Below are 25,948 nucleotides of genomic sequence, written 5' to 3' on the forward strand. Positions count from 1 at the left end.
TAACCTGTGTATAATTTTTCACCTGACATTAAAATGAATGCAGCACATTTATCCCATTAGCATTTTATAGCACTAATATTTCTTATTGCACATCATTGCATTATTATTCATACTGTATATACAAGGAACACAAGGGTTTCTAGATTGTACTGTAAGTGCAAATGAATTGATTTTTCATATCACTAGATTCCATAATGGAGTTTGGAATTGATGAATATCTGGTTGATATCATTTATTCATTGGGAATAATACAAAAATAAAGAAATGCTTAAAGCCACTGGTGTTGTGCTGGGTTTGACACAGTGCAAGATGGTTTCTAAATTGGTTTTGCTTCTCTGGTACCTAACTCAGTACCAAATTGTTTTATTGTACAAAAGTAAACAAATGTCCTAAAAATCAAACATTTCAACTTATTATTATTACCACGAGTGGCATAAGCCCCAAAATGGGCAAAATTATTAACATGACATGGGCTGAATAGAAAATTCAACAACCATTTTGGTTTTTTAGTGTCTCTTGAATTACGATGGTTTTATGTTCTCGGCAGACCCTTTGCTTTTTGCCTTTAAACCTTCCAAAAATTGGCTCCATTCACTTCCCTTGTAAGTGCCTCACTGTGACCTTGACTGCTTTTAAAGAAAAGGAGGGATGGGTCAAAAAATTTTTTTTATTTTTTTTTTTTTTTTTTGTGATAATCACCATTATGCCACAAATGCTGTTGACTGAGCTTGACTTTTTTTTAACCCGCAATATTCCTTTAAAGCTAAGTTATTTAAAGCACATGTTATACTGTACATGTTGATTTTGGAATGAGGACTGAATGAGAACTTTTGTTTTCAAAACAGACCTACGACCATTTTTTTTTTTTTTTTTTTTTTTTGGGGGGGGGGGGGTTGCGAACCACAGGTTGAAAACAACTTGTGTAACATGCAATACAGCATTCTGTACATGTTCATTGACTGTGTGCATGGTTACTTTTGTCTTTTAAGCTCAGTGTGGTGGCTTCCTATTTGATCTGAATGGAGTCATTCTAAGCCCTGGTTTTCCTGGAAATTACCCCAGTGGACTCGACTGCATCTGGACAGTTAAACTTCCTGTTGGCTTTGGTCTGTATCATGTAACTTTGGAGTTGTATCTTTCATCTTTCTTTCACTAATTACAAGTAAATCATCTATTTAATTGTCATATCCCATCCCTGTTTAGAATGTTACTATCTATAGGAAAGAAAAATCACAAATGAGATCTCTCTAATATCTCAATTGTTGCTTCTAGACAGCAATATTAAATGGAGAACAGATGGAGTCTATTGCTTAATGTTTGTCCTGAATAAAGAAAGACCCTTGTAATCTTGCATGTGTCGCCTCCAGAGTTTCAGAAGGGATCTTAACAATGTCTCAAACTGTACTCAGTCTTGCCAAGATACTGATCTGCAGTCGAAAATCAGAGATTCGAATATGAACTCAAACTTTTTTTTCATCATATGATCTGAGCTATGCTTTCCACAATAATTTTTTAGTGTTTTTATTAATCCTAATACATTTTAAGAGGAATATCTGAGACAAAGTTAATACTTAAACATAAACGAGAGCTCCATTATGTCTCCTGATATAAAAGAGCATTACAACTTTCCGCTGAGTGTACACATGACTTGCTGTGGCAGTTTTAGTTGCATGTGCAAAATGCAGCCTTGGACAATCTGGAATAACAATGAGTAATAAGAGACATATTTCATTCTTAGAAACTAACTACGCTTTATGGAAAGGCTTGTTTGAAGTTTATTTTGAAACCTCAAAGTGTACCCTCAGGTATTTTCTTCTTAAAATGTACTATATTCATCCTCGTATTGTTTTTGCTCAAGGAATTCATCTGCAATTCCTCAACTTCTCCACGGAGGCTGTGCACGATTACCTTGAGGTCCATAGCGGGACACTGGACTCGGGCTCTGTGATCGATCGATTCAGTGGACCTGTTGTACCAGAATCTTTCTTCAGCACGACTCATGAAACCAGCTTCCTGTTTCACAGCGACTACTCCCAGAACAAAGCTGGTTTCCATATCACCTACGAGGGTAAGACAGATTAGACCTGCTCGAGGCCTGGATCCTTTCTGATAATAACAGGAGAGAAAATAAAACCTTTTTGTTCAAGTTCAGTCAGAGGGCGTTTTAAAGCAAGTCAGTCCAGTCTGCGACCATTTTGTGTTCTTTGATGTGATCATTCAGTGGACAAAATGTTGAAAATTGAATGTCAAAAAAACTTCAGAAAACATGAGTAATTTGCGAGCTATTCTGACAAAACTAGCCCAAAATATGTGACTAGTTGGTGAAGAGATTTGAGTGCTATTGGGGCCCAAAAAATGCAACTGTATTCTCGAAATAAGCCCACAGCACTACACATGTCTACTCATATTTATAAGTGACATAAAAATAAAACGATCAAGAATGTGTAACGTTTTTATCAATATGTATATAACTCACAAGCTTGTTTTTTTATTTATTTTTTTTATGTCAAATTAAATATTTCATCAACCCTGACAAAGCTCCATAAAAGTGACAAAAAGTTCAAAAAAATACCTTTTGCTAAACCTATGAAGAACCTTTATTTTATGTTCTTTGACTATGCTTCTGTTGTTGAATAAAACCATTTAAATAAGTACAGTACATGCAAATATAAAACTGACTTTGATTGCTTTTGTTTGACCGGTTCAGCATATGAACTGCAGAGGTGTCCGGATCCACGGCCCTTTCGGAATGGTGTGGTGATTGGCAGTGATTTTGGAGTGGGCATGACCATCTCTTTCCAGTGTCTGCCGGGATACACGCTGCTGGGTGAGGCGTCCCTCACATGCTTGCATGGAATCAGCCGCAACTGGAACCATCCTGTGCCTCGCTGTGAAGGTACCCAAACAGACCCCTCCTCCTCTGTCTGTTTCCATAGACTCAAACCTGTCATGTTTTTAATTAAACTGTCATGTTTTGTAATTAAACTCTACAAAAAGCTTTGGGGAAAACACATGGACCATACTGTATATGGTGCCTTTTCTGCAAGCATTAAAGGGATAGTTCACCTAAAATGAATATTATATCATTATTTACTCACCCTCATGTCTATGGACTGCTTTTATGGTACTTCAGTGGTGTCTTTTTGACGTTTGACTGGCATGGTCAATATGAACTGTTGTTGTATGAAAAAGAAGATGCATAATGCATGATCCTTTAGTGTTTCAAGGGGGAAAAAATAACAGCAAACAGGTTTTAAATGGCAAATGGGTGAGCAAATAATGTCAGAATTACAATTTTTGGATGAACTATTCCTTTAAAAGCAATGTAGGACAAACCATTGCTTGTATATCTAGTTTTATGTTACTGCTTTATTGCCTGATGCGGTTGCATGTAAAATGCATTGTAATTCTCCATGAATTGCAGATTGAGTTGAACTTCAAATGTGTTCTGATTTTGTTTGTCTTCCATCAGCACTTTGTGGTGGTAATATCACAGCCCTTAATGGGACCATCTACTCTCCGGGCCACCCAGCTGACTACCCCAATCTGAAAGACTGTATATGGAGCATCCGAGTACCTCCAGGCAACGGCATCCACATCAACTTCACTGTGCTCAACACAGAACCGATCTACGACTACATCACCATCTGGTAAGACTGCTGTGAACGTTTATAAGAAACCGTCACCTAAAGATGAACATCTGTTAGGTGTCGTACAACATCACAAATGTAAGAGCTGATATTAGGAGGGTCCTAATTTAAAACTTCGTGGTGTTTGTTTTTTTTTAAACCGATACTGATAATTTTTTATCATGTATACCAATTGTTTATTATTGTTTTATGTCTGCTATTTCACGCAATAAAAAAATAATCATTAGACTACAACAATATAAACATACTGTGATAAACATTTCACAGTGGTGAGAGCAGCTATTCTTTAAAGACTCATAACCGTTAACCGATAGTAATTCACAAAATAACTGTTCGCAAAAGTATTCACAAATGTGTGAATATCGGTTAAAAATACTGGTCAAACTGATTACTGGCCATTATCTCTAGTTTTGAATCACACTAATGATCCATCCAGCATATGAACCGTTACTTATTTATTTATGCAGCAAATACCGATTGCTCTTATGTGTAAGTAGCCGATTACCGATATGCAGAACAGATTTTTTAGTTATTGTGTCATTTCTGATTTTTGACACAATAATTATTTATTTGTTGTATTAATATTAAAGTGTGAATATAGGTAAAAAATTACTGGCAAACCAATTATTAGTCTAACTCTAGTTTTGGATCTATGGTAGTGATCCATCAAGCATTCCGCCATGGTGTTTGAAAACATTGTTGGGTTTTAGATTGAGATCAACCGATATTTAAAAATAGAAAGAAAAATGATGACCGACACTGATTGTTGTTATATGGAAGTGTCTGATTACCGATATGCTGAACTGTTTTTAATTGTTGTTATTATTGCTTTCTCACACATTGTTTCTTTATTCATTGTGTGAATATTAAAGTGTGAATATCTGTAAAAAATAAATAAATAAAAAATATTGGAACTATCGGTTTATCTCAAGTTTTGGATCTATTTTAATGATCCATCAAGCATTCCATAATGGTGTTTGAAAACATTGTTGGGTTTTGGACTGGAAACAACTTGTATTGTGCAACAATAGATATATTTTTTTATAATTTTAATATATATTTTAACCCATACCAGTTGTTTTTATGTAGAAGTGTCTGATTACCGAAATGCAGAACTGATTTTTAATTATTGTCTTATTTTTTGCTTTTTGACACAATAATTCTTTATTTAATGTGTGAACACTAAAGTGTGAATAGCATTAAAAAATATCGGCCAAACCAATTATCGGTCTATCTCTAGTTTTGTATCTATGTTAATGATCCATCAAGCATTCCACCATGGTTAAAAAAAACAAGTTGGGTTTTGGATAGAGATTGACTGATATTGTTTTTGTACAACCATTATATATTTATTTTTATTCGTAAGTGTCCGATAATTGATATGCAAATGTTATTTTATTTTATTATAATTGCATTATTTCAGCTTTTTCAGACAGAATTCAGACACATTTATGCATAATTATCTGAAATCTGCAGTGCTAATTCTGAATTAATTATGCATGCTGATGTAACAGTAGACAGCTGGTAGGTAGCTGTGCAATGTGTGAACCTCACTCCCCTGGCTTCAAGAGTCACACTAGCGACTGACACTAGGGGCTGTAGCCTTAAGCCTCCTTGTTAGCACCCACCTCCCATGCCAGAAATGCTGGTTCGAATCCCTCTCGTGAACCGGATGGGAGAAAGGTTTAGGGGATGAGTGCAACGGTAGTCAACTGGTACAGTTGAAGTTTACATACACCTTAGCCAAATACTTTTAAACTCAGTTTTTCACAATTCCTGACATTCAATCGTGTAAACATTCCCCGTCTTAGGTCAGTTAGGATCACTACTTTATTTTAAGAATGTGAAATGTCAGAATAATAGTAGAGAGAATTATTTATTTCAGCTTTTATTTCTTTCATCACATTCCCAGTGGGTCAGAAGTTTGCATACACTTTGTTAGTATTTGGTAGCATTGTTTTTAAATTGTTTAACTTGGGTCAGACATTTTGGGTAGCCTTCCACAAGCTTCTAACAATAAGCTGCTGGAATTTTGGCCCATTCCTCCAGACAGAACTGGTGTAACTGAGTCAGGTTTGTAGGCCTTCTTGTTCGCACACGCTTTTTCAGTTCTGCCCACAAATTTTCTATCGGATTGAGGTCAGGGCTTTGTGATGGCCACTCCGATACCTTGACTTTGTTGTCTTTAAGCCATTTTGCCACAACTTTGGAGGTATGCTTGGGGTCATTGTCCATTTAGAAGACCCTTTTGCGACTGAGCTTTAACTTCCTGGATGATGTCTTGAGATGTTGCTTCAGTGTCCACATAATTTTCCTTCCTCATGATGCCATCTATTTTGTGAAGTGCACCAGTCCCTCCTGCAGCAAAGCACACACACAACATGATGCTGCCACCCTCATGCTTCACGGTTGGGATGGTGTTCTTCGGCTTGCGAGCCTCACACTTTTTCCTCCAGACATAACGACGGTCATTATGACCAGAGAATATTTCTACAAAAAGTAAGATCTTTGTCCCCATGTGCACTTGCAAACTGTAGTCTGCCTTTTTTATGGTGGTTTTGGAGCAGTGGCATCTTCCTGGCTGAGCAGCCCTTCAGGTTATGTCAATATAGGACTCGTTTTACTGTGGATATAGATACTTGTCTACTTGTTTCCTCCAGCATCTTCACAAGGTCCTTTGCTGTTGTTCTGGGATTGATATGCACTTTTCACACCAAACTACATTCATGTTTAGGAGACAGAATGCGTCTCCTTCCTGAGTGGTATGATGGCTGCATGGTCCCATGGTGTTTATACTTGTGTACTATTGTTTGTATAGATGAACGTGGTACCTTCAGGTGTTTGGAAATTGTTCCCAAGGATGAACCGGACTTGTGGAGGTCCACAATGTTTTTTTTGGGGTTTTTTCGGAGGTCTTGGATGATTTATTTTTATTTTTCCATGATGTCAAGCAAAGAGGCACTGAGTTTGAAGGTAGGCTTTAAAATACATCCACAAGTACACCTCCAATTCAGAACACCTCCTATCAGAAGCTAATTGGCTAATTGTCTAAAGGCTTGACATCATTTTCTGGAATTTTACAAGCTGCTTAAAGGCACAGTTAACTTAGTGTATTTAAACTTCTGACCCACTGGAATTGTGATATAGTCAATTAAAAGTGAAACAATCTGTCTGTAAACTATTTTTTGAAAAATTACTCATGCACAAAGTAGATGTCCTAAATGACTTGCTAAAACTATAGTTTTCTAATATTAAATCTGTGGAGTGGTTAAAAAATAGTTTTAATGACTTCAACCTAAGTGTATATAAACTTCTGACTTCAACTGTATGTGCTGTGCAGTGTGTGTAAGCCTTACTACCCTGGCCTCAAGAGGCACACTAGTGACTGACGCTAGGGGCTGTAGCCTTTAGCCTCCTTGTTAGCGCGCCTGCCTACCATACCGGAGACGCTGGTTTAAATCCTGCTCGGAGCGGGTCGAGCAGGACCAGTTAAAGTGGTGCTGCAACCCAGGTGGGAGTGAGGTTTAGGGAGGTGAGTGTAACAGTAGACAGCTGGTACATGCTGTGCAGTGTGTGTAAACCTCACTCCCCTGGCCACAAGAGGCGCACTAGTGACTGACGCTAGGGGCTGTAGCCTTTAGCCTCCTCGTTAGCGGCATCTCCCCCATGCCGGAGACGCTGGTTCAAATCCCGCTCAGAGCGGGTCGAGCAGGACTGGTTACACCGAGAGTCACATAATTCTTTGCTTTAATCTTTTATCTATTTTTTATCTGTCTTTTGTACCTTCCATCGATTTCCTCCTTGAGTGAACATTCATACTGAAGTGTGAATTAGCTGGTGCAAAAGTAAAAGGCTCACGCTATAAATTAGTAAGTATACTTTACAGGCAAACTGAGGTGATTCTAAGTCTGCGTCCCTTACAACATTATGTGTGCATCTGATGCATCACAATATATTCATAAAGTATTATTCAAAGAAAGCAATAAGTACTGTTCTTTACAGTTCTTTCATTATCAATTGTGCTGTTAAAGAATATGGACTGACCTGCAATATGCACTTTTGTAAAATTTCTTTTGACTCCTTGTCTAAACATTTCAAAGGGGTCATGTCATGCTCTTTAAACATTATTTAAGGAGTTCCCAAGTATGCTGGACAGTTGTTGGATGAATTTTCATTTTGTGAAGAAATTTATATGTAGGCACATTTCATATTTTTCTACAAATTTAATTTCAAACATGTATGCATAACCCTTTAGATCAAAAAGTTTTTAAATAATAAGAAACAAATTCATTCAAGTATGTCCAAGCTTTTGACTAATGGTGTGTAAGGTTTATTATAATTTAGAAATGTGGATTGCTTTGCTTTTTGTCATTGCAACATTTTTCGTCACTTTTTTCACTCAAGCTTCTTCCTGTAAAAAGCTGCAGCTGTTTGATATATAAAAGTGCCTTTTTAAAAAAATAAAAACGATTACAGATTTTTCAGTGATAAAGGACCAAGGTCAGTGTTTGATTGCTCTGCGTCAGGTTGGTAATTCACTTTTCAGCTGCTTTATTCAGGTTGTTGATTGCAATGCAGCAGACAGGCTTCATTCTCATGTTTTCTCTCCTGCTTTTGTAAACATTCATTACAAAATCCCAGAGACGCGACTGCCAGACACAGGAAAGAATTACTTAGCAAGAGTCAAAGAGTATTGCACATCAGTAAACAAAAGAAACCTTGGGTTGAAAGTCAAAAAGGTTTAAATAGAGCTGTTGATTGATTACAAATTTTAATAGAATGAATTTGATCATATGCTGATTAAGTTAAAAAGTTTAAAATCCTCATTACAACATTTCTGTACTTGTGAAAGGGTACTTAATTAACATGTTAAAGCTGAGGTCTTCAAGTCTTTTCCTGGGGACCCACAGCACTGCATATTTTGGATGTTTGGATGTCGCCCTTATTTAACACACCTGACTGAAATCATCAGCTCATTAGCAGAGACTCCATCACCCAAACTGTGTTTATCAACTATGGGAGACTTACAAAATGTGTACTGTTGTGCATCAACAGGAATAGACTCGAAGACCTCTGCGTTAAAGGGGAAATTCACCCAAAAAATCAATTCTGTCCTAATTTATTCATCCACCAATGTTGTTCCAAACCTATATGACCTTCTTATTTTCTGTGGAACACTAAAGGAGATGTTAGGCTTAACGTTAGCCTCAGTCACCATTCACTTCCATCTTTTGTCCATACAATGAAAATAAATGGTGACTGAGGCTTACATTCTGCCTTACTATCTCATTTTGTCTTCCATGGAAGTCAGATGAGTTTGTAACATGAGGGTGAGCAAATGAATTTGTGGGTGAACTGTACCTTTAAATTGATAGATCGGTGTTGCAGATCATAACCATTATTTAACTGTCTCCCTTAGGGATGGTCCCGATCAAACATCTCCACAGATCGGTCAATTCAGCGGTAGTTCACCCCAGGAGAGTGTTTCCAGCACATCCAATCACATCTTGCTGAAGTTCCACAGTGACTTCAGCACTAGCGGATTCTTTGTTCTGCTTTACCATGGTGAGCATTTTTCCGCAGGTTCCCAATATGATGTTCCTCATTCACTGCAGCTTAGTTTTGTTTATAGCCTGTGTGCTGCTTATTATCAGGTTGATTATCCTGGTTTATTCCCTCACGCCCACAGAGCATGTTACTTATGCTGTATGTACACGGATACAATTCGTAAATTTCCATGAATTCAACTACAATTTTGCTGTGAAATTGCATTATAAACATTCCAGTGTCTGCCTTAAAGGATAGTTCACCCAAAAATGAAACTTCTGTAATTATTAACTCACCCTCATGTTGTTCCAAACACACGAAAAGGTCTTTTTTTGAAGACTATACTAGTCACATTTTCCATGCAATTACAATAAATGAGGACTGGAGCTTTCAAGCTTTAAATAGGGCAAAGAAGCACCATCAAATCATCATTAAAATGGTCCATGCACTGTATTTCAAGTTTTCAGAAGTCATAAGATAGCTTTGTGTGAGGAACAGATTGAGATTTAAGTCATTATTCACTGAAAATCTTCACATCCGCCCTAGTTCTCCTTGGTGCATTCATGAGAGAAGTAGCGATTCCGGATTCATGAACAAATACTTCTTTAAAGTTTAATCGATTTAAACTGTATCAACTGATTCAAAAAAGGGACTGATCAATTACAATCGCAGTTGCTCGCAAGTTAACAGTTCACTGGAGGGAAAGATTATCAGTGAATAACGACTTGTTGTTTCCTAAACAAAGCTATCATATGGCTTCAGAAGACTTTGAAGTTAGCGCACATCATATGGACCACTTTTATGATACTTATGTGTTTTTGTGCTTTGTGGAGCTTGACAGATGTTACAATGAACTGTCTTATATGCAAAAAAGCAGCGTAAAGATTCTTCAAACTTTTTCCTTGTTTCACTGAAAATAGCACACAGGTTTGGAATGTCATGAATAAACAATGACAACCTTTTCATTTAAAATGCCTTTTTAGCATATAATGCTTTTTGCCCCTTGTGTTTTTTTTTTTTTTTAAATGCCTTTAAAGACATCGGCTAGAAATTATATTGCTTGTTTTTTGGGGAAAAATTGCTTTGATTACATCTGCCACAGTTTGATGGTTAAACAAAGTGCTTGAAAACTTCCATCATTCTTTATAATGTCCATTTCTGAACAAGCATGTGTAGATATCCAAAAAAAAGTTCATGCTTGATGATTTTACATCTATTCCAAAGGTGGTCTACCCTGCTGCCTACATAAGCAGCTGCCCTCTAAAGGGCCATTTACACCGAAGGAGTTTTCGCGTTTGTCTGTGCAGTTTTTCAGTTGGTTTTCAAAGTAAACATGCGCTTGGTGGATGTTTGACCATTTTGTTGCTTTTCAGCATCTCTTGCAGGAGCAGCATGATTTTTTAGACAGTGTGTCAAGTCAAAAAGAACTTAAAAATTTTAAAACATATCTTGAGACACCTGCATTTTGTTCTATTTTTTGCACTGTGTCTAGTTTTTTTTAGCGCAAGAATACAATTGGTATGAACGGCTTCTAAGGCTGCATCCTAACCATCATGTATCCTCATAAGTGACTGATTTGGAACATTCCACATCAGCAACAACTAAAACACAAAGCGTACGTGAGACTTGACTTACAATTGGTTCTATAGAGTTTAATGTTATGAAGTTGCTAAGCTAACAATTTGGTACATTTTATAAAATAAAAAAAAATCATAATTCTATTAAAAAAATTACATAATAAAAAAATAGTTTTATTTGTTGCAATGCATTTTTGGATGGCCTTTTTCTCAAAGGACATCTGTAATATAGTTCCCAAAAGAAGATATATTAGAAGATAGCATATTTATTTCCAAAGTTTTTTCGACCAGCCTTCCTGTCAGGAGCACACCTATGCTTTCTATCTTGGCAGGTCACTTGGTTATGGAACAAAGAAGATGTGTCATAACACATCACATGACCTTTGAACCGCAGGGGTTTTCTCTAGTCCATTTTGCAGTTGTAATGGGAAACTGTTATTCAATACTGGCGGTTAATATCTGTGTTAGCATATTTTCTGCTGATGATTTAGAAGCTTGCAAACAAACCATTACAACATAAGGAACTCATGTCAAGTGCTGCAAAGCACAAAGCTCATTATAATTTTAAAAGATAATAAAATAAGATGGAAGTGGACCCAGAGCTACCAAAATGCCCATTCTCCTCTTTGAAATTACCATTTTATGTGTAATCTCAGTTAGTTCTTCAGCTGAGAGAGTGTTTTTTTTTTTTTTTTTTTTTTTGTAGTATCCCTCCTGATGTTGAATTCTAAATGAAATCAGAGGTGGTGTCTAACATTTGTCAGATCTTCTGTACATGAAAAGAGTAGTTAGTGTTGATTGCTCATACTCGTATAGCTCATTCTTTTGATTTCAAGAAGGATTTTAAAGAAACCCCTTGGCAAATAATTATTCTGCACCATTTGTGCTACGGACATGAATCATACGGCTTGTTGTGAAGAGATATTTGGGTTTTTTCAAAATTACAACAGTGACTTTTGGGCATGGAAGCATCAGTTGAAATGGGTTGAAAATTATAAACAAAATAGTAATATGGTGGAAGCACTATGTGCCATTTGTTTTGGTTTTTTGTTTTTTCCAGTAAAGTGTCATTGCATTTCAGCTTTTTTGTGAAAGGAAAAAAGTTCAGTGAAAAATTACAATATTGCTATAAATAAATAAATATATGATAATATTTGGGGCAGGGCAAGTTAAAATCTGAACTTCTGGCCCAATTGGACAATCAGAAAAAAGGGGGGAAAACTATTTTGTGAAGTGCACCAGTCCCTCCTGCAGCAAAGCACTCCCACAACATGATGCTGCCACCCCAATGCTTCACGGTTGGGATGGTGTTCTTCGGCTTTCAAGCCTCACTGGCTCATGATGGCGCCGAGTATGGCTGATGCGTTGCGAGCTCTGACACAACATAGTAGAGTTTTGTTTGTTTTGTTCACAATTCTTATGTTTTTTGTCTTGGATGTTGTCTGCCTTATTGTCTACGACAGACAAACACTTTTGGACATTGGTTCAGCAATTTCACACCGTAAACCGGACTTCAAATTTCTCAATGCCGACCCGCTGTTTACAAACACGCAAGCGGAGCCCTTTGTCTGGGCAGCACGGCTGCGGAAACGCAAAAGGAAAAGGGGAAACAGAGCCGGCGTTCTCATTAGAGTAAGACGCCGCGCAAATCGACTCCCGCTACCCACTATTCTACTGGCAAATGTTCAGTCTCTGGATAACAAGCTCTGCGAGCTGAAACCGCGGATCTCTTTCCAACGAGATACAAGGGACTGCTGCATTATCTGCCTTACGGAAACTTGGATGTCTGCGGAGATTCCAGACTCAGCCATTGAACCCGTGGGGTTCTCCTTGCACCGAGCGGACAGAGCCAAAGACCTCTCAGGTAAAAGCAGAGGAGGTGGTGTATGTTTTATGACCAACAAATCCTGGTGTGATCAGAGGAACGTACATTCTTTCAAGTCTTTCTGCTCTCCTGATTTGGAATTTCTTATGCTTCTGTGTCGACCATTCTGGCTACCGAGGGAATTCATAGCGGTCATTATCACTGCTGTGTACATCCCGCCACAAGCCGACACAGACCGGCACTCAAGGAACTGTATGGGAGTATAAGTGAGCAGGAAACCGCGCACCCTGAGGCCGCGTTCATTGTGACCGGGAACTTTAATAAAGCCAGTTTCAAATCAGTCGCACCAAAATACCACCAGCACATTAGTTTCAACACACAAGGGGACCGGGTTTTGGACCATTGCTACTCTCCCTTCCGTGATGGCTACAAATCCCTCCCCCGCCCACCATTTGGCAAATCGGACCACTCTTCCATTCTGCTTCTGCCCGCTTACAGGCAGAAACTGAAACAGGAAGCACCCACCCTCAGAACGATCCAGTGCTGGTCGGACCAATCAAATTCCATGCTACAAGACAAGTTTTGATCACACGGACTGGGAGATGTTCCGGTCCGCTGATGACATCGAGCTTTACGGTGATAGCGTAATGTGTTTCATCAAAAAGTGTGTGGAGGACGTGGTTCTGACCAGAACAATACGGATCTATCCGAATCAGAAACCATGGATAAATAACGATGTTCGCGCGGCACTTAATGTGCGGACCTCCGCTATTAATTCAGGGAACGCGGAGAAGCATAAACAAGCCAGTTATGCCCTCCGAAAAACTATCAGAACCGCAAAACGCCAGTACAGGAGCAAGATTGAAGGACAATTTAACACCACCAACTCTAGAAGCATGTGGCAGGGAATTAACATCACGGACTTTAAAGGGAATAAAAACTCCGCCATGAACACCACTGCCTCTCTCCCGGATGAGCTAAATACTTTTTATGCTCGTTTTGAGGGAAATAACACCGCCGTCGCGGAGAGAGCTCTCGCGGCTGAAGCTACAGAGGTTAGTTCACTCTCCGTCTCTGTAGCGGATGTAACCCAATCCTTCCGACGGGTGAATATCCGCAAAGCCGTGGGCCCAGACGGCATTCCGGGCCGCGTCATCAGAGCGTGCGTGAACCAGCTGGCTGGTGTTTTTACGGACATTTTCAACCTTTCCCTCTCTTTGTCTGTAGTCCCCACATGCTTTAAAACATCCACCATTGTGCCTGTTCCAAAGCAATCAAAAATAACTTGCTTAAATGACTGGCATCCTGTTGCTCTGACCCCCATCATCAGCAAATGCTTTGAGAGACTAATCAGAGATTACATCTGCTCTGTGCTGCCTCTCTCTCTTGACCCGTTGCAGTTTGCTTACCGCAACAACCGCTCCACTGATGATGCCATTGCATCTACAATACACACTGCTCTCTCCAGTGTTCTCACCTGGAAAAAAAGAACACTTATGTGAGAATGCTGTTTGTAGACTACAGCTCAGCATTCAACACCATAGTGCCCTCCAAGCTAGATGAGAAACTCCGGGCTCTGGGCTTAAACAGATCGCTGTGCAGCTGGATCCTGGACTTCCTGTCAAGCAGACGCCAGGTGGTTAGAATAGGCAGCAACATCTCCTCATCACTGTCCCTCAACACTGGAGCCCCGCAGGGCTGTGTTCTCAGCCCACTACTGTATTCCTTGTACACACATGACTGCGTGGCAACACATAGCTCCAACGCCATCATTAGGTTTGCTGATGACACGACGGTGGTAGGTCTGATCACTGACAATGGTGAAACAGCCTACAGAGAGGAGGTGCACACTTTGATACACTGGTGTCAGGAGCACAACCTCTCCCTCAACGTCAGTAAGATGAAGGAGCTTGTGGTGGACTTCAGAAGAAAAGACAGAGAACACAGTCCCATCACTATCAATGGAGCACCAGTGGAGAGAGTCAGCAGCTTCAAGTTCCTGGGTGTCCACATCACTGAGGAACTCACATGGTCCATCCACACTGAAGTCGTTGTGAAGAAGGCTCATCAGCGCCTCTTCTTCCTGAGACGGCTGAGGAAGTTTGGATTGAACCGCCACATCCTCACACGGTTCTACACCTGCACTGTAGAGAGCATCCTGACTGACTGCATCTCCGCCTGGTACGGCAATAGCACCGCCCACAACCGCAAAGCACTGCAAAGGGTGGTGCGAACTGCCAGACACGTCATCGGAGGTGAGCTTCCCTCCCTCCAGGAAATATATACAAGGCGGTGTGTGAAAAAAGCTCGGAGGAACATCAGAGACTCCTGCCTCCCGAGCCATGGGCTGCTCTCACTGCTACCATCAGGTAGGCGGTATCGCAGCATCAGGACCCGCACCAGCCGACTCCATGACATCTTCTTCCCCCAAGCAATCAGACTTCTGAACTCTTGATCTCCCACGATCAAAATACATCAGCACTGCACTTTATTACCCTTACTCTTATATCTCACACCGGACTGTCATAAATTATATTATTATTATATTATATTCTCTCTTAACAACTGACTATCAACCGACAGCCTGAATGTCAATACAGTACAATACTGTACATTCTATATATACTATATATACATTTTTTTTAAATATTTTTTTATTTTTTATTTTTTTATTGAATAATGTGTATCTATATAGTGCGTATTGTATACTGTACAGTGTATGTTATTATTTGTATATTGTTGAGTGTAATTATGTGTATATCAGATGTTTAAATTGTGCTGTGTTAATTTGATGTTATTGTAATTTGGTACTGTCTCATCACTGTCACGACTGCTATGTTGATCGGGACTGCACCCAAGAATTTCACACACCATTGCACTTGTGTATATGGCTGTGTGACAGTAAAGTGATTTGATTTGATTTGATTTTCCTCCAAACATAACGATGGTCATTATGGCCAAACAGTTCAATTTTGTTTCATTATACCAGAGGACATTTCTCCAAAAAGTAATATCTTTGTCCCCATGTGCACTTGCAAACTGTAGTCTGGCTTTTTTATGGTGGTTTTGGAGCAGTGGCATCTTCCTTGCTGAGCAGCTTTTCAGGTTATGTCGATATGGGACTCATTTTACTGTGGATATAGATACTTGTCTACTTGTTTCCTCCAGCATCTTCACAAGGTCCTTTGCTGTTGTTCTGGGATTGATTTGCACTTTTCACACCAAACTACGTTCATCTCTAGGAGACAGAATGCATCTCCTTCCTGAGCAGTATGATGGCTGCGTGGTCCCATGGTGTTTATACTTGCGTACTATTGTTTGTACAGATGAACGTGGTGCCTTCAGGCATTTGGAAATTGCTCCCAAGGATGAACCAGACTTGTGGAAGTCCACAATTTTTTTTTCTGAGTTCTTGGCTGATTTCTTATGATTTTACCATGATGTCAAGCAAAGAGGCACTGAGTTTGAAGGAAGGCCTTAAAATACATCCACAGGTACACTTCCTGTTCAGTACACCTCCTATCAGAAGCTAATTGTCTAAAGGCTTGACATCATTTTCAGGAATTTTCCAAGCTGCTTAAAGGCACAGTTAACTTAGTGTATGTACACTTCTGACCCACTGGAATTGTGATATTGTAACACCTGAGACATTTGCCTAGCAGTCACCAGAGGCTGTTAAGAGATGAGAGACTTTTAGTTTGAAGTTTTGTGTTTACCTTCTTGTGTCTCTGTTCCTGTTTCCAAGTTTTGTATCTGGACTAGTTTTGTTATTAAATATAAGCTGCATTTAGATCCTGCTCTTTTGACTCTTCCTGCAATCGTTACAGATATAGTCAATTAAAAGTGACACAATCTGTCTGTAAACAATTGTTGGAAGAATTACTTGTGTCATGCACAAAGTAGATGTCCTAAACGACTTGCCAAAACTAGAATGTTTAGAAAATGAGTTTTAATGATGTCAACCTAAGTGTATGTAAACTTCTGACTTCAACTGTATATATGTGTGTGTGTGTGTGTGTGTGTGTGTGTGTTTTAACAATACGTTCTTTACATATTATTCCAAAGCAATATTTCCCCTGGCAAAATACCCCCCCACCCCACCCCCAATTCTCCACCAGTAGTTGGTGTGTGGTGAGCGTACTGGCGCACTATGGCTGCCGTCGCATCATCCAAGTGGATGCTGCACACTGGTGGTGGTTGAGGAGAGTCCCCTGTTCACTGTGTAAAGCACCTTGAGTGTAGTGTCAGAAAAGTGCTATATAAATGTAACATTCATTCATTCATTCATTCATTTATTCAAAGCAGCATTAGATAAAATAGAAAAATTACAATTTACAAACACCCCACAGCGAGCAAGACAAAGGCAACAGTAGCGAAGAAAAATTCCCTTAAATAGAGGTGGAACAAACCTTGGGAGAACCAAGACTCAGTTAGGGAAGTCCTCCTTGGGCTAACACCAGAGTTTGCATTACTTTTTGTAATTTTCAGAATTTTAAGAACATTGATGGATGATTCAAAGCACTTTTCCTTTATTTGAACAACTAAAACAGGGTAAATTAATTAAAAGGCGCTTTTAGTGTCCCTTCTATAGAAATATTCCCACAGTAAAGTTTTTTGTCACATCACAACGTGCAGCACATGTCCATTATAAACATAGCTTACTTAAAGGAATAGTGCACCAAAAATAAAAATTCTCTCATCATTTACTCACCCTCATGCCATCCCAGATGTGTATGACATTGTTTCTTCTGCAGAACAAAAACAAAAGATTTTTAGAAGAATATCTCAGCTCTTTAGGTCAATACATAGCAATTGAATGGTTACTAAAACTTTGAAGCTCCAAAAAATCACAAAGACGGCATAAAAATAACCTATATGACTCCAGTGGTTTAAACCATGTCTTCTGAAGCGATCTAATCGGTTTTGGGTGAGAACAGACCAAAATGTAACTCCTTTTTCACTATAAATCTTGACATATGCAGTCTCCTGGTGATCATGATTTCAAGCTCGATTACACATCCTAGTTCTTGACGCATGCAAAAAGCAGTAGATGGCACTAGGAAGTGTAATTGAGCTTGAAATCATGATTGGCATGGGACTACAGATGTCATGATTTAAGATTTACTTTTTGGTCTGTTCTTCAAGAAAACATGGATTAAACCACTGGAGTTGCATTGGTTATTTTTATGCTGCCTTTATATGCTTTTGGAGCTTCAAAATTATGGTCACCATTCATTTGCATTGTATGGACCTACAGAGCTGAAATATTCTTCTAAAAGTCTTCATTTGTGTTCAGCAGAAGAAAGAAAGTTGATGGCATGAGGAATGGCATGAGGGTGAATAATGATGAGAGAATTTTCATTTTGGGGTGAACTATTCCTTTAAGGATGAAATTGTAGATGTCTTAGTGAGAGAATACAAGATGTTCTGCTCACTATAGTTATGTATTACTCCAAATTTTGTTACATAACAATAGTGACTGTGGTCATAGCATAACCGTAATAGAGGGTTGTTTATGTACTGTATGTAATCCTCTTTTAGAAACTCGAATTAAACGTTGCGTATAATCAGTGTTTAACATGGCGGTTGCTATGACCCAGATTATGTTTGATAGTTTTGCAGCGGTGCCAGGTCATTTTGTTGTAGGTTTCGAAAAATGCCAGTGACTGGTGTGATGATTTCACGTGGAATTGTGTGGGTTGCTTTCAGAGTGTTAACACTTAAGAAGGCGTTAAAAATTGTCTTTTATCCATTTTGTTGTCTCTGCAGCTTACCAACTTCGCGTCTGTCAACCTCCCCCATCCGTCGCCAACGCAGAGATACTGGCTGAAGATGATGTATTTGAAATTGGTAAAAGAATGAAGAACATTTGATGATTATCTGTTTGCAGAGGTTTATGAGACCTCATTAAAGATACGTTCTCAAGTTGCCAACCTTCACAATGCAGGATAAATTTTTTTTTTAATGAATATGGGTAGAAAAGACAAACAGACAGACAGGCAGATAAATAAATAATAGACGGACATAAAAATAGATCAATGATAGATTTGCAATCATTATACATATCTAGATGATTTAACATAACAGACATTGCACAACAGATATTACAAGGTTTACACCATACACACAGTAAATATTGTTCATGTCTAACTGTCTCTGTGTATTATGTTGCACATGCATTGTGTAATGCATAATTAGAGTGAAAGTCAAGTAATTCACACTTGATGGTCGGCATTTGTCATCATTACTGTCATACGTGTGTTAGCGGTCTCATCTTAATTAGCTAATGTGTTGTTAAGCACTATAGTGGCAGAACAGAAAAAAGCAGAGATCCGTGTGTGTAATTACTCAACAGGAGACATCATGAGGTACCGCTGCCTGCCGGGCTTCACGCTGCTTGGGAGTGAGATCCTGACCTGTCGGCTGGGTGAGCGACTGCAGATGGATGGCACTCCACCGGTCTGCCAAGGTTAGTTCATGCAGCTCATCTAGCACGCTGTCTCATTTGTGTCTTGTGCTCTTATGCCTCATGCTGTTAGCTCTGCCGATAGTTGTTAGTCTCATTTGAACTAAGAGGAAACCAAATTTGGATTGTTTGTTTGCAGTGCAATAGTGTAATTGGGCTAAAAGTGGTCATAGCATACATTTTTACCCCTGAGGTCTACGTATGATGTTGGTAACCCCCTCTTAGAATTAAAAGATCCTTTTTGGTTTGGATTCTTTTTAGTGCAATGTCCCGACAACGAGGTACTGTTCGATTCGACAGGCGTGATCCTAAGTCCAGGTTACCCTGACAGTTACCCCAACCTTCAGATGTGCTCCTGGATGATCAATGTGGAGAAGGGCTACAACATCACATTACACTTTGAACTCTTCCAGACGGAGAAAGAATTTGATATTCTGGAGATCTTTGATGGTGGGTTTGAATTGTTCCTCATTTCAGACATCAGCTGACAGAACTGCATCTGTGGCCTTGAATATTGCAGCCATTATTCTTTGCCCCTGTCATAAATCTGAAATTTTTCATGCAATTTTTAAACGACATTTTAAACCTTGGAATCTGTTTGTCATTTTTTTTTTTTTTTTTTTGCAGGAAAATATTTGCTAAAAACCTAATTTGGGACCAGCAAACGCTGAAAAGATCCAAGATTAAAGTATTTCTTTATAGTGAAACAATCTGAAATACATTCAGCATGTTATTAGCTGCGAATTACTTAAGTGCTTGCAATCAGCAAATTACTTTATTACTCATCATTGACTGGACGCTCATTAATGGCCGTGCCGTTTGAAAAAGTCCAGTGGAACAAAGTGAGAAGCATTATCTTTTTCATTTTACCAGATAAGCCTTTTTGTTCATGTTTTACAGAGAAGCGAATTTCTTTTAATTTTTTTTAAATTTATTTTTATTTAGCTCTGTCCCCGGTGTCTTAAAGGGATAGTCAACCAAAATTCTGAAAATTCTGTTGTCATTTATTCACCCCCACTTTAATTCCAAACCTGTATGATTTTCTTTTTTTTTTTTCATGGAACACAAATCGCTGTATGTGTGAATGCCCCTTTAGGTGTGCTATCTATTATTGTTTTACTAATTGAATACATTTTAAAGGAATAGTTCACCCAAAAATGAAAATTCCCTCATCATACACTCACCCTCATGCCATGTGTATAACTTTCTTTCTTCTGCAGAACAAACAAAGATATTTGGAATAATATCTCAGCTCTGCCGGTCCATTCAATGCAAGTGACTGGTGACCAAAATTTTGAAGCTCCAAAAAGCACATAAAGGCAGAAAAAAAGTAATCCATACTACTCGGGTGGTTAAATCAGTATCTTCAGAAGTGATATGATACGTGTTGGTTAGAAACAGATCAATATTTAAGTCCTTTTTTACTATAAATCTCCACTTTCACTTCCACATTCTTTTTTTTTTTTTGGTGATTCACATTCTTCATGCATCTCTCCACCTACTGGGCAGGGAGGAGATTGTATTGTAAAAAGTGCTTAAATATTGATCTGTTTCTCACCCACACCTATCATAGCACTTCAGAATGCATGGATTTATCCATGGAGTTGTATGGATTACTTTTGTGCTGCCTTTATGTCCTTTTTGTAGCTTTAAAGTTTTGGTCACCATTCACTTGCATTTTATGAACCTATAGAGCTGAGATATTCTTCTAAAAATCTTTGTGTATAGCAGAAGAAAGTCATACACATGGGATGGAATGTGGGTAAATGATGAGAGAATTTTCATTTTTGGGTGAACTATTCCGTGTTTGAATGGCCCTTTAGGTGTGCTATTTATTTATATATTTTTTATAAACTGTGTAAGGTTTTAGAAGTTTAATCTTAAAATTTGATCAGTTTGTCACTGCAAATTGTTTAGCGTGTGAATGCCCCTTTAGATGTGCTGTTTATTTATTTTTATAAACTTTATGCATTTTAATACATTTAACATTGAAGTGTGGTTGATTTTTCACTGTACATCACTGTGTGTTAACACCCCTTTAGGTGTTCTATCTATTTTTGTGTTTTATAAACTTTGTTTTAAAGGGGTCACGAAATGCTCTTTGTTTTTTTTTATCTTCCCTGAGGTCCACCGAATGTTAGTGAAGTTTTTTTTTTTTTTTTTTTTCACCAAAACAGTCATAATTTAGTAATATATTATCATTTTCCACACTCTTTCTGGCTCTCTGTCTGAACGCTTGGTTTTGGCCTCCTTTAAACATCTACGTAAACGCCCACTGTTCTGTTTTAACATCGTGAAGCCCCTCAAATACAGCCGTATTTGAAATTCATTTGGAAGAGAATGAACAACCCCACAATATTATACAACTACAGTTCAGGGATTACACATAACACAGATCCAACAAATTTCATCTGAATATATTAAACTGTTCATCTCAAGCACAACTGTTAACCACTCACACCCTGTCTACACCGGATGCGAGAGGTGCGTAGCGTCAAAAGCAATAGAACTCATTATAATAAATGATGCTGTCTACCATGGAAGCGTCAGTTGCAGCGCGTCACGCCAACAGTAAACAGGTGTCCCGTTCCATTTTGCACTGGTGCTACTACTGCCAAAACACAAATAAACGGTTTAGAAAGTTTGTGTCAACGCGCCCGGTGTAAACAGCCTCAAGCTGTTGTGTCGCGTCTCATCAATGAACACGCCCAGTGTAGACAAGGTGTCAGAACCATAAACTTTCAAACAGTCATGACATTTGATATATTCATGAATGGAACTGTTAACTTACGTTTTTGATCGGGTCCAGGTGTTTTTAACTGCCCTATATCCTTCAATGACAATTCCTTGGCAAAGCTTGAATCGTTTTATGACTGGTTCACATGCAATCCATGCTGATATCAGTCGACAAAACATGCAATCCACGCTGAAGACACATCCACATTACGCATATACATAGTCCAAAGGACTCTAAAGGAGCACACATCCAGTTTCCAGTATCATCCTGCACTGAGGTGCGCATCACGGAAATGCATCAAGACAGTCAAAGACGTCCATCTAGTGCGTGTTCACATACACCAACAATTAAAAATAGCACAGATGGACAAAATAACAGTTTGTTGAGCAGTTTATGCACAAATCAACAAGAGGCAGAGCAGTAGGCCTATATCCTGCTCTCTCACTCTCTCTTTACGAACTGACCCCCCCCAGTGGGCGGGGCCAAGGGTGCGATGATGTAAAGTAGGCATTGATGTTTTTGCTGTAGAGACGGTCATGAATTAGTGAGTACCCTTTGTGACATCACTAATACATGGATGTAGAGGAGGTGGCATTTTGGCAGCTTGGTTTCAATAAATGCTTTTATTGCATTGGGGATAACGTTTTGAATTCGGAAATTTACAGTATGTTTTTATTGTAGAAAGACCTCTTATATGTCAAAATATCAAGGAACATTTGATTCCTCATGACATGACATGACCCCTTTAAGGAGTTTAACTTTGAAAATTAAAGATCTCCCTTTGACTTAACGTGTTACAATGTCAAAATCCAACCAACCGGCAGTGATGATGTCATTGTAATACTTGTGATTCGCCTTTTCAATTTGCGATTTATAAATGTTTGTAAAGTTTACAACTTTTCAAGCTCTCATTGTACATAACAATATTTTATTGCTGCTTTGCACTGGTAATTCCTTCTGCAAATGTAAATCTAGTTATTTTATTGATGTATTTTTTGCAGGGCCCAATATATATAGTCATAGTCTGGCCGTGCTGAGCGGAGATCTGAGCGTGCCCTTCAATATCACCACAACGGGTCACCAGCTGTTTTTACGCTGGTCTTCTGATCACGGCACCAACAAAAAGGGCTTCCGTATCACTTACGTGGGTGAGTATCAAAGTATGTATCCCCTATTGTTAATTCCTTTTCAGTTCTATGTGTGTCTCACGTGGCTTTTTGTCTGTCCGCCCATGACACCTCTGTTCAAGTGTATGTCCATCTGTCCACGTGTTTGTGTCCAAATGTTTGTGTATCTGTATGTAACTGTGGAGCAGTAAAGTCAGTGAGTGTATCAAAGGCATTTAAAAATATAGATATAAGGTTGAACAGTGTAAAAATAAACAGTGCATTTGAAACATTTTGAAAAGCAAAATTATAATATGTTTGCTTCATTAACAAATGTTAGTAACATTAATTTTTTTTTAAATTATATGTTTAACAGTGTACATTTAAATAGTGGGAAATAAAACTACTATTATGATATATACACCAATTAGAATATAATTTATAAATATATATATTGTTTCATTAGTAACATTAATACACATTATTTATGTTTAACAGTTCATTAGTTAATGTGTGAAGTTAATTCATAAATAAAAATTATTCATGGCATTATTTTTGAAAACATCCTCACTATACAACATTTTTCACAACTGCCTAAAATTTTGCACACTACTGTATACAATAATTATGATGTAATCTATATATTTTTTCAATGAGTAACATTCTCAGACATTATTAAATAATGTTTAACAGTATATTAGTTAATGTACATAAAATAGTAAAACATTTCATGATTATTATGATAATACAGTATACTCTACACCCAGGGACGGATTAACCACCAGGCCGATTGGGCTGTTGCCCAGGGGCCTCTAAACCCAAAGGGCCCGAGCTCTAAATAGATATCTCAAAATAAATAATTTATTATAAATCCACGTAAATGTGAAATACCATTTGTTCGGCTGAATGCGTGCTGGACGACAACAGTGTGAGCACAGTCACTCGAGTGCGCGCTCAGGGAATCTGCGTCTCACAGGTGCTGCGCGTTTATTTGAAGGACTCTAGAGAACACAGCGTCTGATTCCCAAAACGCAAAACCATGGTGTACCGGCCCATCGGCCTCTCAGTTCTTAATCCATCCTTGTCTACTACACTAATTAAAATATATTTTATAATCTATTGTTTCATTAGTAACATCAGCAAGCATTATTAATGCAAGTCAAATCAAGTCATGTCAAGTCATATATATATATATATATATATATATATATATATATATATATATATATATATATTATACAGCTCTTGAAAAAATTAAGAGACCACTCCAATTGTTTCTTAAATCAGCATCTCTACGGTTGTGCTCAAAAGTTTGCATACCCTGGCAGAAATTGTGAAATTTTGGCATTGATTTTGAAAATATGACTGATCATGCAAAAAACGGATATTTAAGGATAGTGATCATATGAAGCCATTTATTATCACATAGTTGTTTAGCATCTTTTCAAATCATAATGATAACAGAAATCCCTGAATGGCCCTGATCAAAAGTTTACATACCCTTGAATGTTTGGCCTTGTTACAGACACACAAGGTGACACACACAGGTTTAAATGGTAATTAAAGGTTAATTTCCCATACCTGTGGCTTTTTAAATTGCAGTTAGTGTCTGTGTATAAATAGTCAATGAGTTTGTTAGCTCTCACGTGGATGCACTGAGCAGGCTAGATACTGAGCCATGGGGAGCAGAAAAGAACTGTCAAAAGACCTGCGTAACAAGGTAATGGAACTTTATAAAGATGGAAAAGGATATAAAAAGATATCCAAAGCCTTGAAAATGCCAGTCAGTACCGTTCAATCACTTATTAAGAAGGGTAAAATTCGGTGATCTCTTGATACCAAGCCAAGGTCAGGTAGACCAAGAAAGATTTCAGCCACAACTGCCAGAAGAATTGTTCGGGATACAAAGAAAAACCCACTGGTAACCTCAGGAGAAATACAGGCTGCTCTGGAAAAAGACAGTGTGGTTGTTTCAAGGAGCACATGGTCAAGTTGCCAGAAAGACGCCTTTACTGCGCCAATACCACAAAAAAGCCCAATTACAATATGCCCGACAACACTTTGACACAGCTCACAGCTTCTGGCACATTGTAATTTGGAGTGACGAGGCCAAAATAGAGCTTTATGGTCAAAACTATAAGCGCTATGTTTGGAGAGGGGTCAACAAGGCCTATAGTGAAAAGAATACCATCCTCACTGTGAAGCATGGTGGTGGCTCACTGATGTTTTGGGGCTGTGTGAGCTCTAAAGGCACGGGAATCTTGTGAAAATTGATGGCAAGATGAATGCAGCATGTTATCAGAAAATACTGGCAGACAATTTGCATTCTTCTGCACAAAAGTTGTGCATTGGATGCCCTTGGACTTTCCAGAACGACAATGACCCTGAGCACAAGGCCAAGTTGACCCTCCAGTGGTTACAGCAGAAAAAGGTGAAGGTTCTGGAGTGTCCATCACAGTCTCTTGACCTTAATATAATCGAGCCACTCTGGGGAGATCTCAAATGTGCGGTTCATGCAAGATGACCAAAGACTTTGCATGACCTGGAGGCATTTTGCCAAGACGAATGGGCAGCTATACCACCTGCAAGAAATTGGGGCCTCATAGACAACTATTACAAAAGACTGCACGCTGTCATTGATGCTAAAGGGGGCAATACACAGTATTAAGAACTAAGGGTATGCAGACTTTTGAACAGGGGTCATTTCATTTTTTTCATTGTTGCCATGTTTTGTTTTATGATTGTACCATTCTGTTATAACCTACAGTTGAATATGAATCCCATAAGAAATACAGTAAATGTGTTTTGCCTGCTCACTCATGTTTTAAAAAAAATGGCACATAGAGTGCATCCGGAAAGTATTCACAGCGCTTCACCTTTTCCACATTTTGTTATGTTACAGCTTTATTCCAAAATGGATTAAATTCATTATTTTCCAAAAAATTCTACAAACAACACCCCATAATGACAACGTGAAAGGAGTTTGTTTGAAATCTTTGCAAATGTATTAAAAATAAAAAAACAAAAAACAAATCTCATG

General features: G+C 38.4%; 1 protein-coding gene across 1 annotated transcript in view; it reads left to right on the forward strand.

Annotated features, from left to right (window-relative positions):
• LOC127453076 (CUB and sushi domain-containing protein 3-like) overlaps positions 1-25,948 on the forward strand; it is a 435,789-nt gene that overhangs the window by 302,831 nt on the left and 107,010 nt on the right. The window contains 9 exon segments of the mRNA XM_051719109.1: positions 990-1,106; positions 1,859-2,068; positions 2,708-2,896; positions 3,473-3,650; positions 9,070-9,215; positions 18,369-18,449; positions 18,955-19,068; positions 19,327-19,515; positions 22,804-22,962. Coding sequence (XP_051575069.1) covers positions 990-1,106; positions 1,859-2,068; positions 2,708-2,896; positions 3,473-3,650; positions 9,070-9,215; positions 18,369-18,449; positions 18,955-19,068; positions 19,327-19,515; positions 22,804-22,962 — 1,383 coding nt within the window.

The sequence above is a fragment of the Myxocyprinus asiaticus genome, chromosome 15, assembly GCF_019703515.2.
Source record: "Myxocyprinus asiaticus isolate MX2 ecotype Aquarium Trade chromosome 15, UBuf_Myxa_2, whole genome shotgun sequence".
Classification (NCBI taxonomy): domain Eukaryota; kingdom Metazoa; phylum Chordata; class Actinopteri; order Cypriniformes; family Catostomidae; genus Myxocyprinus; species Myxocyprinus asiaticus.